Source organism: Otolemur garnettii, unplaced genomic scaffold (genome assembly GCF_000181295.1).
Source record: "Otolemur garnettii isolate 467f Iridium unplaced genomic scaffold, OtoGar3 scaffold00020, whole genome shotgun sequence".
NCBI lineage: Eukaryota > Metazoa > Chordata > Mammalia > Primates > Galagidae > Otolemur > Otolemur garnettii.
Genome location: NW_003852415.1, coordinates 6398724 through 6411731, shown reverse-complemented (window position 1 = coordinate 6411731; position 13008 = coordinate 6398724). Strand labels below are relative to the sequence as shown.

The 13008-nt window shown below is 37.6% G+C and overlaps 1 protein-coding gene across 4 annotated transcripts in view; it reads right to left on the bottom strand.

The window, feature by feature from the left end:
* Positions 1-201: 201 nt before the first annotated feature.
* The window catches only part of NRXN3 (neurexin 3), a 1203771-nt gene continuing 1190964 nt past the window's right edge, over positions 202-13008 (bottom strand). For 2 of the 4 annotated variants that reach the window (XM_012803513.1, XM_012803514.1), the window contains one exon: positions 504-3292. In XM_012803513.1, the coding sequence (XP_012658967.1) occupies positions 2991-3292 (302 nt within the window). In that variant the 3' untranslated portion in view covers positions 504-2990. Of the gene's footprint in view, positions 3917-13008 lie in introns of all 4 variants that reach the window. The other 2 variants (XM_012803512.1, XM_012803511.2) reach the window with 2 other exon arrangements.

The window sequence follows — 13008 nt, the reverse complement described above, 5'->3', positions numbered from 1 at the left end:
TTAAAATTCAAGCATTCATTCAAATGTTGTTTTTGGATTCTATGTGGGTTTTTGTTTGTGTGTGTGTGTTTTTAAATTTTAAAATGGTGGGAGGCTTGGAGAGAAAACAGCTTTACCATGCTTAAGGCACTGAATGAAAAAGTTGTAGAATACTATTCAAATATAGAAAATTCTTAACAAGTACCAAACACTTCTAAACATATAGTATCTAATACTCTTTTTTACAATAAAATGCCTCTGTCATCTTCCCTTTTCAGAAAAGTGCTTCTCTTCCCGCTTATTCAATCACAGCGATCAAAACAATAATGTCTAAAGTAACAGACAATAATTGTTTGTCCTATAAATTTGACATTTTCAATAAATTTATGTCAGTAACTAGCAACTGCTTAGAATATTTTATATTATATTAAAGTGGTCCTAGCTTGTTTGGCTTTTCGTAAACTATGACAGTTCAAGATATTTTCCCAAATGTTAAGAAAATAAAAGTGTATCATCAAACAAGGTTTTGGGAAGAACATTTTATTGCTAAGCATATCCTGGAACGAAAATGCAAATACGAAATAAAAGGAAAAAGGAAAAAGAAAAAGTAGTAACATCACAACATTATAAAATAAAACTCCTTTTGGGTCTGCTAATAAAACAACAGGAATATGATAGAAGCTCACATACAGAATGCACATGTTCCCATAAAATTGTCCAAATAGAAACTTACGCTAAAAGGAATGTAACAAATGTATTTTTACTCAAATTAAAAAAATGTAAGGAAAGAAAGCAGGAAATCAGTTCACAAGACCTCAAGACTCCAAGAACAGCAATCTTTTATAGACATCAAGATATAATCAACTTCATATAGGCTGGGCCATTTAGGTTATCTAAAATCGTGCTTTGATATCTCTTTATAATCCTGTCTTTTTCATGACAACAAAAAAATCAAAAAATCTTAACACATTGAAATAGCCGATAATGAGGAACGCCTCTTTTCGTACACATTAGTAAAGGCTATCATTGAGATTGCGCTTTTTGCCCCATATCTTGAAGATATTTTTTCAAAGTCAAATACTCATGCAACTTACAAAGACCAGCAAGAGTAGATTTCTAAATCTAAACAGCTGTTTGTTTTTCATCTGTACAAAAGAAATTGTATATATCTGACCCTCCAGAGGCCACACTTGATTTTTTGAGTGAATATTTGTCTTGCTCTGTCTCTTGCTTTTTAAAACGCTATGGCCACAAAACCAGTGTATTTTTTTTTTTCTGTACATTGTTTCCTCTTTACAAAAAGAAAAAAAAAAGACAACTGGAATATAAACCAGACAACTGAAATAAACAAATAGAAAGGAAAAAACAGTTTTTAAAGCAGTATGTACATAGGTGACTAAGGAATTGTACCAGCAAAAATGTAGTAAAATATGTAAACAAAATCTGAGAAGATTTTTTTTTTTAATTCTCTTTGACACAGTTAACTGTGACAAAACTAAAACTCACACTTTCTTCACATTTTAAGGTTTGCTTTTTTTGTCACGTTATTATTTTCTGTTAAAACAACATTCTCATTCCACTTCAAGACTTTAACAGATTTCCTGTGTCAGTCATCCCATCAAACATACCATGATAAATATATCTGTATATATATTTATTTATATATATTATACTATTAAATTCCTTTTGTGTGTGTGTCACAGCAGCTTTATTCATTTATTTATTTCTTTTTTAAAAAAGATGGGCGCAGGGAGAAGTGAGCAGATGGAAGGATGGAGATATCCGTATGTGTCAGGCTACAAAATTAAACAACTATGAAAACCATCATCGTGTTGGGGGCAGGGAAAGAACTGTGTACGAATATTTTTCACTCTGTCATGACGTGTTTGGCTTGTGTGACCTTCCGTGGTTCCATCACAAGTTGAACTCCCCTAATTGTCTGTTTGGATTATTGAACAAACTTTCGTATTGTCTTTTCTTTTTTATTTGCATGCATTTCAATCCGTTACAGATCCAGCCCACCCCCCCTTCCCTAGGAAAGGCTGTGTTGTAGTCAGCGGGGCTTTCCCCTTCAATACAATTTGGCTGGGTTAACGTACAGGAACAACATTGGGAAGGAAAGCCAATAGCTCTGATATAACCAGCCCAAAACCTGCATAGTTAGGATCTGGGTGGCAAATTCTGGAATTAGATCCTGGGGAACCAGCTTTTCAAATCAGTATCATCCACCAGATGGAATTTTGCTATGTGCTCAGCAAAGCATCTTATAGGAAACAAACAACAGATTCTAGAGACACCACAACCTGATATGTAGAGTGAACACCATGGTAGCTTTTGAGTTCATATGGCAAGAGTCTCTCTCACTTTTGTTTTCTGAGTTTATTTTTTTTTTCTCTTCTTATGTCCAGTCACTCTCAAATAAATAAGCAAATAAATAAACAAAAACCCAAAAGCCATTTTTCCCCTCAGATCTTGAAAAGTTACACACACGCTGGCCGAAACCAGATAAAGGTTGTGTTTTTTTTGTTTTTTTTTATGTCTGTTCTTTTTTTTTTTTTTTTTTTCCTGTTTTGGTTTTTTACATAATGAAACAAAAGAAAAGAACATTGTTACAGTCAAGCTTCACAAACATCATTACAGACTCACTTGGAGTTATGGAACAAGTAAGCCATGAAGTCTTCTACCTTTTGACAAAGGTCCTCAGAGAAGGAAGCTTCCAAGTCCGCGAAAGTGCTGGAGCCACTGGCTTGCTCCAGAGCGCAAAGTGTGTGCTTTATATGATACAGCAGGGCAGAAAGAACTGTCTCCGAGCGATGACTGAAACGCAGCAGCCTCGGCTGAAGTTTGCAGAGAGATCCATCTCTGTAAGTGGCATCTCCACCCTAGTCACAGTACACCCCATCTCGGTTAGAACAGTTCTGGCACCTGTCACCTCTCACGGTCACAGTATGTGCGTACGCGTATATAAAGAATTCCATTTTTAAATTCGTCTGTTGTCAACGTGGCCACGTTTACACGTAGTACTCTTTGTCCTTGTTCTTCTGCTTCTTGTGGCCGCTCTTGGAGCTCTGCTGCTTCTCCTTCATGAGCGTGCCGTTGCTCTGCGCCGAGTTGCTGATGTAGTTCCGCGTCTCGTCCACTTGATAGGACCCCTCGTCCCTGTTCCTGTACTTGTACATGGCATACAGGAGGATCAAGATGCAGAGGGCGGCAGCAGCCACAATGCCGACGACCATCCCTGTTGTGCTGCTCGACTCCCGGATCACCTCTGAGGCCCCCGGGACCCGTCTGATTCCCGGCTCCGTGGGGTTTGCTGTGGGCACATTACGGAACATGGGGGAAGTAATTAGTGGGCTCTTCAGTTTGGTGCTGTCTAGCTCATAGGCAGTGGGCAACGGAAGCAAGACTATATCAGGCTGGGGTTTGAGATCACGGTTATTCATTTTGCCAGCTGGCAATTTGGGCACCATCCCGGACGAGGAGGAAGCTGTGAAGCGGATCAGCTCAGGGGACAAAGATGTGGTAGTAGTCCTACCAGTTTCCGAGACTTTGTTAGGTCTAAAGTCCTTGGATTCCCACTTGGGCGCATGTGCTTTGTAGCCACCTTCGAAGATTGAAGTGGAAAGACTCTTATCTGTTACCAAGGAGAAGGTGGTGTAAAAATCTTCATCATCGGTAGGGGGCAGGTTAGAGTCAAAGGTTTCCCCTGAGCCATACCCAGATATCACCAAGCCATCATCATCACAACCTTCGCTGCCTTGGTCCGACAAGCAAGGTAACCCCGCCTCAGAGGTCATGGACAGGGAATCTTTGGTGGTCTCAATAATGGTGAGGAGGGGGCGAAAGGTAGGGGGGAGAGTAATGGAAGGTGCACGAGTAGCAATAGCAGGGGTAGCTAAAGGGTCTTCTACAAGAAGAGGGATTACTAATTCACCTCCTGGGATGGAAAAGAGAAAGAGAAGCAATTAGTATATTTGCAAACACAGTTCACAGTGACTCTCAGTGAATGTAGTTCACAGGTTAGGCTTCGGAAATTGTAACAATGACTCGGAGCCACATAAGGATCTTTTCGGGTTATGGCCTAATCGTTCCAGGCTGATGTAGAGCCCATTTTATGCCTCTTGCCACCCAAACCTGAAATCTCCCGATCAGGGACTTAGGTCTTAAAGATACTCTCAAGTAATTATTTAGATAGAATTCGAATGTGTATGCTGTTTCCAGGATCTGCTTTTGGGACGATGACATTCAATCAACTCTATTGTTCTAAATACAGACTGGCTATCAAAATGCTGTGTGTGGCTTCATGCACACTTTGTAGGTGTAATGTAGGAATGTATTAATGTGAGTGGAATGTTTCTTTCTTGTCTGCTTGTATTTCTACTTATTTGCTCCCAGGAGGATGAAAAAATGACCTATTCTGCATGTTACTGAGACCAAGATCAAAGAACATAAAAATCTTTTGTCTTTAGGGGTTCCTTAAATTACCACCTTTAAAAAAAAATTGTTTTCATGCTTATTAATTGAAGTGCTCATTTGCTACAAGCTAAGTTACAGGGACTTAAACATTCATCTAACCCTTTTTGACTCTGCTTTGTCAGAAATTCCCCTATTAAAAGACAGCTTGCCTTGCAATAATCTAATATATATTTCTGAATTGCTTTTATGGTATATGCGATATATGCTGGACAAGAAGCTAGACTTCAAAAATACCCAGCTTAGATATCTGGGACTTGTTGAAAACTTATTTTTAGATTCAGAAATGTTGACCTAGCAAAGTGAGTGTTTTACATCAATGAGTCTTAACTCAAATGGCAAAATACAGATTGGTTGACCCATGGTTCCTCACTATTATACCTATAAACATGTGGACTAAGTCAAGAAAGGAAGTTCACCGTAGTTCATTAAATCATAGTGCCTTGCAAATCATGGGTACCACAAATGTTCTCCAGTAGAGACTGCTTACCTAACTGGTAAGGCCAAGGTTATTTTTCATCCAAGGTTGGCAAGATAATCAATCTCTCTTCTGAGTCTTTTTATAATGTTATTTTTCAAGCAAAGGAAGAATTCCCAAAAGTCACAGTGCATGTCTCTTTATTGAATTTATTCCAGAAAAGTTTATTCCAACCATCACTTTCAAAAAATCCTTTCAGAGATGGCACAGATGTTTCCCTGCCCCAGTTAGTCAGATAGTTGATATGCTACTATGATATTCTTGTTGAGGGCCTCTTGTTAAGCTAACTTACTAAACTGTCAGCCAATACACTGACCTTGTGTGTCCTTCCCTCAATAATAACTTTACTGCGATGAGATGGTCAATGTTTGAGTATCTGTGCACCTCTTATCAGTGACAATGTCAAACAAAGAAATGGTTCAATACCGCAAAGTTCCAGGAACACTCCAACTTCTCTGAGCTTACACAGTCTTCCAGGGTTCTTCCTATAAAGACTGATTCACAAATTAGAACTCTGCTGCTCAGCTTTTAACACCTTTGAACACATCTTTAAACATTTTGTATGTATCTAAATTGGCCAGATGACAATAAAGCTACTGAAATATCTTCAAAGCGCCGAGAAGCCTTGCTTGTACCCGTGTCAGATGCCTTTAAACCCTCCTGATTGGCCAACATCATTGTTATACAGAAATAAAGTGAGTTGGGGTATATAAGGTATATAAAATACATCATTTGGCAGGGAAGGGACAATAGACATTGTACTGTCATTTTTGGCCTACATGACAATTTTACTCTATGTGGAGAAATAAAACAAGAACCTTTCTGAGAATCTTAGCATGATATTGTGGTCTGCTCTACACCCAGGGTTCTATTCCAGGGCTTCGAGTTTACAACTATTGAGCAAAACGATCTTTGTACCTTTGCCAGCATTTCAAACTTGATTTCCTGGACTAGCATGCCTGTGTTTTTACATTGTGAACATATATAATTCATATACCTAGCAACTTCTTTAATGCATAATTTATATACTTTTGCTAGTTTGTATAAATGGGATTTGGGGCACAGTTCCCTAAAGGTAAGCTCGTCCTAAACCTAACCCTGAGCAAACTTTTTTCTCTTATTCTTCTTACTCAGAGGGTCCCAAGTGGTAGATTTGAGGTGATATATGGAAGCGGGCAGTGTCTGAGAAGCAGGAGAGCAGCAGTGAGAGAGATGTGGGGAAGGCCCATGGAATCTGTCTAAAGCCTCGCCAGGGATTTCTTAGAAATGATTTTTCTTTCCTTCAGAGGACAAGACAGGACTTTTGTTTTTTAACCCTGCTTACCTAGAACAAAGGATTAACGTGTGTTCTTTTCTGGCACAAACACCAAGAGTCATTTGTTCCATGTGGCAATGATAAAAACCTGCCCCAGGTAGAATAAGCAAAGAGGAAATTGAATTAAAGGACAAGGAATACCTCATTTGTTGGGAGATAAAGGCCTGGTACAAATAATTTAAATGTAGAGGCCAACTGTGGGGTAGGATGCTGGTGTCCCTTTAAGTGAGATTAAGATCACTGTCTTCCTGATTACAGAGTGGCATTCATTTGCATTTTTAGTGTGCCATCTGTGATGCCCAACTGGAGTCTTATATTTGCATTTTTTTTTTTTTTAGATTTGTTTTCTCTCTCTTCAATCCTAGCTAAAGCTTCTGTAGTGTCTTTGTTCAAAATTTCAAAAATCTACCCACTGTTTATTCTGCAGTTGAATTACTCCACTTTCCTTTGCTATCCCTTTCCAGTCAACCCAGTGCTGTGAGCATCTCTCTTGGATTAAAAAAAAAAAAAAAGCAAAGAAAAACTGTACTTTTCAGTCTCATAGTATTGAAAAAGGGTTCTACTGCCTATTAATTTATAAAGAGCTCAGCTCCTAAAATGCTGGTGAGCCCCAAAGTGAAATGATAAGAACTTATCTGAAATCTAAATGGATGGGTATGCTATTACATAGCTTAGATAACAAAATTTGTCAAAACTACTATCTTCAGATTTCTCCACCATTTTGTCCTTAATCCTGATAGCTAGCAGTGCTAAAAATGGTACATACATGATGCCCTCTGTCAGGAAAATCTCAGCCCAAATTATCATTAGTCAATGAAATGGCAAAAACCTTCATAACCTCCTTCTTTGGTGTCTCAAGAAATGTGAAGAATGCCCTTAGTTTAATATGAAGTCAACCAGGATATAGGGTTCATTATTACAAATGGAAATTTTGATAAAAATGTGGACATTTTTAGATAATGTAAGCACAAAAGCTGCCTCAGGCAGGTGAATACGTTGGAATGTGTAATCAACTTAAATATCAAGTTCCATCTTTAAGGTTAAGGTGATTATATTTAAATCAAAATTACACTGTGTAAGGACCCCCATCATTTGAGTGATGGAAGAGATGGAGATACAAGTATTACTTCCACTAGAAGAACTACTTAATTGAAATGACTTAGTTTGTAGGAGGGCACCGAGGAATTTTTATTTGTTAAGTCCAAAGTGATTACATTCAGAAATGTTACAGCAGCTGACAATAATGTTTTTCATGGTCCAGAGACTATGGAGTCAGTGATCAAACATACATCTATGTGTTTATAGAAGCAATGACCCTAAAGGTATAAAGGGCTACTGCTAGAGTGATAAAAAACTTATAACACATTAAAACCCTACATTCCTATGCTATCCCCAAAATTTGTCTTTGGTTTGGGAAAGAACTACCTGTATTCCTTAAAGTTGGCATTTTTAAGTCAGGCATATATACCCTTGACAGGGTTGTGCTTTCCTTTAAACTAGAGGGATCATTAGGGATCAAAGGTCTATTTTAGCCTTGAAGGCTGCCCTGCTTTCTTGCTTCATGAGTATATTTATAGATACATAATTCATGCCTCCAGGGCAGGTATCCAGCAAAAGGGGCTTCCTGCCATTGAAAAAGACAGTGCATAAAAAATTTAATAGAACTTTGCTGAACTGTGAGAACATTGTGGGTGATGGTGAATGTAGTGGGTTATCTTAAAAAGAGAGAGAGAAAGAAGTAAAAGAAAAAGGGGGGAAATAAGAAAGAGCCTAAAGTTTCAGTGTGGCTCCAATCCTTGCCCTTTGATCGATATCTGAGTCTAACAGGTCACAAAAATACCAAAACAATGATGTTGAACAGCAGGACTCTGAGAGAGGACACCATATTGCATTTCCTTGAATTTCTGTTATATTCTATTTGGGCTCTTCGCCTCATCTCTTATTTGTATGGTTCTAATTCTGTGCTTGGAAATTCACATATAATGGAAAGAAATAATTCTTTCCCGCACTAAATGAGTTGTTTGAAGATATTCATTTAGTTATTTGGCACCATAGCACTGTGTACCTGTAGCACATAAATATTCTGAAGCTTGTAACCATGAAATTACTTTTCACCCACCTTCAAAAAATACTCATGGACAAACATGGCAAGTGCCTAGGGAGAAGACACGAGACAAACTCAAGTGTCTCAAAGGGGCTTAACTTATAATTTAATATGATGAGAATTTCTAGATAGGGCTCTGCTCTCTCTTCAGACCAAATGGTTTTTATGAAATGGGTTTGATTCTGAAAGCTTTACCAATTCTACTTTTTCAATATATGCCCAGTAAGATGAGCCACAGCCCCTTGATATCACTATGCATTTTAAGATACAGAATGTCAAGTGTAGTTGTTCACTTGCTTATTAATTAAGAGCTCCACCTTGGAAGTCACTCAGACTTAGCCATATGGCTTTAGTAAAATTTCTTAAACTCTATGTAAAATGGGAATAATTAAACAGACTACCTAAAACCACTGATGTGAATATGAAAATAAATAATTAATGTTAAGTGTTTGTTATTTTATTTTTGCATGTTAAGTAGTTAGTAGAGTGCCTATTAATACTCTGAAATGCCAGGGATGAGTATTATTTCTATGTGTAGTTTCAAGCCACAAACACTTAAATCATTGATCATTCTCTTCTGACCTCTTTGAATGTAGTAACCTCAAGCTGAGGAAGAGGTATTAGCATATTGGGTCTATATTATTGAGGCTATTATAAATATAGAGTGTGAGGGATGATTTATAAGAATTCAAAGTGTTTGTGTTTTTCTAAAAAACTGCTTAACCTTTTATTAAATTGACCTTTGGACAACTTCTTCAATAAAAGCTTTCATGCAATTAGATTAAAAAAAACAAAAACCTTCATTTAAGAAGTCCCAAGCTTAAACCCAAAATATTAACCAACATGTTGAGCAATATAAAATCACATAAATTAAGGTAGAGAGAGCCTGTTCCTTAAATTGCTGGCTTGGAAACATATTTCTTATGCACTTATCAGTGTGATGCTTCTGTAGCAGTTTCAGATAACACTAACATTTATAATTAAAATGAAACAAATAAAATCTTTATTAAAAATCATATAGTATTTGTCAACAATCATATGCTTGGTGAAGTGTAAAAGGCAGCATTGGTCCAAATAACCTTAAGGTCAAGGAATATAGATGCTTACCCTGGAGTCACACACAATGGCAGCACCTACCTGGCATATTTTCTAAATAGAACTTTAGAGGTGAAAATCATCATGTTTCTTCTTAGGAGAATCTTAAAATCCTTTAAAGCTTACCTGATTAAATCCTTGAGAGAAATGGCAACTATTACTGAAAGAGAAAAGGAAAGAGAGACAAAGAAAAGAGGGGGAGAGAGAGAGAAAGAGAGAGAGGGCATGTGTGTGTCTTGCGTGTGTGTGTGCGTGTGTGCATGTGTGTGCTTTTGCTAGTAGTCAGCACTACACATTGGAAGGCACCCATATCACAGAACCCATACTGTAAACACCTGGATTCTTGATGTTTTTATTCTCAGCAAAATTGATTTTGTAGCCTTTGGTAAAGGTGATAGTATAATAGCATAATCCTGGATAACCAAACTCTACCATAGTCACTTGAGAGTACCTTATTTCTCCTTTGCTGAAGAAAAATAAAATCAGGGACTAATTTCCCTGAATGCTTTCTAAGGAATTAAATAAGGATGCAATTATCACTGATAACACTTGGACTTAACTCATTTTCTTCTAGGGTATGGGCTTCCCATAGGCTGGAGCCAATTTTACTGTCCCACTATAGAGCCTACCAATACTTCCAAAGCTTTAAAATTGGTGGTAAAAAGACTCTAAAATTGGTGGCAAAATGAGTTCAGGCAAAGAGGCCAGGCTTTCCTTGGGCGATAAGGACAATTTATCTATCTCCTTGTACCAAGAATAGAATTCACACTGGTTATTAGAAGCAATTCAGCATAAAACATAACAGTGAAAATTAAGCAAATAGACACAAACAAAATAAAATATTTGATAGAGTCTTCAAAATCATATAATAGAAAATAAAATCAACTTCACAGCAAAAATAAGCTGGGAGAAAAAGAGCAAAAAGGATCAACAAGGCATTCGCAATATAAGAACAGGAAAAGAAAAAAAAGGAAATAAAAAATAGAGGCGGTTTTTGGAAAACAAAGAAAGAAATCATTTCCACATAGGCAAAATCATTTAAATTAAAAAAAAAAGCATACCATATGAATTTATAGTCAACTTACATCAACAAATTGCCCGCATGTTTTTTGGCATGAAAGAAAAATTTACAAAAGAAAGTTGTGTAAGAATGCTCTTGGACAAAGAGAATTGCCACATTCTTGTAACTTGCTTTTTTTTGTTGTCATTTCTTCAAAACTTTTGAGCAAAATGTCTAATTTGTTCTTTAAATATAATAATTTACAACAGAGGATGGTACAGGGAGGCAACAACACATACATCCACACCACAGAACATGAAAAGGAAAAAAAAAAATCTGCACTTGGAACAAATTATTACTGTGAGGGATTGGGAGGGCATCAATTTTGAATTTCACATCATTCTGATTGCTATGATCGAAAAAATTAAAAAAAAAAACCTGTTGACTTTTAGAATTTGCCTTTTAAAAAATGCTATGCCTCTAAAGGGTTTTGAATGAATTTCTGCATTGTTCTAAGTTTTCAGATATATATTGGATATTTATTATTTTTGTCTTTTGACAAATCTTAGACTTCCTTTAATTTAGGGGGATGGATGACAGCACATAAATTTTAACAATGCTAAAGAAAGGGGGAGTATGGGAAGGAAGGATGCAGGGAAGGGAGGGTTGTATCTATGAGTGCACTACACAGGAGATGAAGATGATGGGAGTAAATGTATAAGTGAGTCGCCATGTCCATGTAAGGGCGGCACGGAGTGATCTAGCTGCATTAGAGCTTCTGGCTGTAAGGAAGGGATGGGCAATATACAAAAACAAATGAGCCTACACATGCCCATCTATGGAAATCAAGAACAGAACTCTAACACTGACAATCTCACACACCCTAAGCTGCAACTTCTTCAACATGCAATTATCGCAAAAATTATTACAGTTTTCATTAAAGATTTTTTCAAAGAATAGAAACAGTTAAAACTTGTCTCCTACTAAAAATAGCCAAGATACATCAAATAATAATACTAATAGTCATGATCAAAAGATTAAAAGCAAAAACAAGGAGACTAGATTTATGCATTCGAGTTGAACAACTTCATCGGCAGCCACACAGCCCCATCTAGAGTTGCGGAGGTTACGAGCTCAACAGGGATGATTGAAACTCCAGGCTGCATAGGGAGCCCACAGGCCGGGTTGCTAATTAGTTCCCTATATAGACACGGTATTGTCAGGATGACGGTGGACCATCTTCCTCATGCCCCCCGTTTGTGAGAGAGAGTCAGTTGCACACAATTGGCAAGGAGAGCAGGCTGATTAGAGAGATGTGGATGTGGGGATTCTGCAGCTGAAGTTGTTCCACATTTAAAGAGGGAGTGGGGAAAATTGCAGAAAACAATTCATAACTTTTTTTCTCATTATTTTAGATAAAACCAAATCTAAAGTTCTAGCAATAAAAAAGAAACACATTGATATATATATATATAGATATAGATATATATAATACAAAAAGCACTCAATTCCCAAACAAGAAAGGAAAAAAGAACAAAAAAATTTTTTTAAAAAAGAAAGTATTTCACACACTGTCAGAGATGAGCAACCAGATGCACGGGCTGAAAGGCACAGACAGAGCAGTCAGGGGACACTTTTTTTGTTTGTTTGTTGTTTTACTTTTTCTGGCATGTTTATTCCCCTTTTGGTGATAGCCAAAGTTAACAACAAATTTTGCATTTCTTTAGTTTTTTTTTGTTTGTTTGTTTTGCTTCTTTAAAAAAAAATAAAAAGGGCGTGCAGTCTGGATGTACGTCATTAACTAGACGACACTTAAAAGAGAAGAAAGTGGCTAGACTGACAAATGGGTTATCACTTGATATCCTTCACTGTGTGAATGTGAATCCAGTTAACACATACTCAAAGTCAGTGGCTTTTAGGGAAAGTAGAAAAACAGAACAGCGAGCTGGGGTTACAGAGAGGTCAGCAAGATGAAACTGATTTGGAGGTGGAGGAAGGCCCTGTGTTTGATTTCATGCTTTCCCAGTAGGGGTGAGGGACATCCCAAGGCCTCCCACCAATCAGAAGGGAAGCACATGAGGCTGTGAGAGGGGTGTGTGTGTGAAAGAGCAAGTCAGTGAGAGTGTGTGTGAGAGTCAGTGAGAGACAATAAGAGTGTGTGTGTGTGTCTGTGTAAGAGCGAGTCAATGAGAGTGTGTGTGTACATAAGAGTGTGTATGAGAAAGTCAGTGAGAGTGTGTGTGCATAAGAGAGAGAGGGTGTGAGAGAGTCAGTGAGAGTGTGTGTGTGCATAAGAGTGTGTATGAGAGAAAGTCAGTAAGAGAGAATGTGTGTGCATAAGAAAGAGTCAGTGAGAGTGTGTGTGTGAGAGAGAGTCAGTGAGAGTGTGTGTGTGTGCATAAGAAAGAGAGAGTGTGTGAGAGTCAGTGTGGGACAGTAAGAGGCAGGGAGGGTGTGTGGGTGCATAAGAGTGTGTGTGTGAGAGAGAGTCAGTGAGAGTGTGTGTGTGCATAAGTGTGTGTGTGTGAGAGAGAGTCAGTGAGAATGTGTGTGTGCATAAGTGT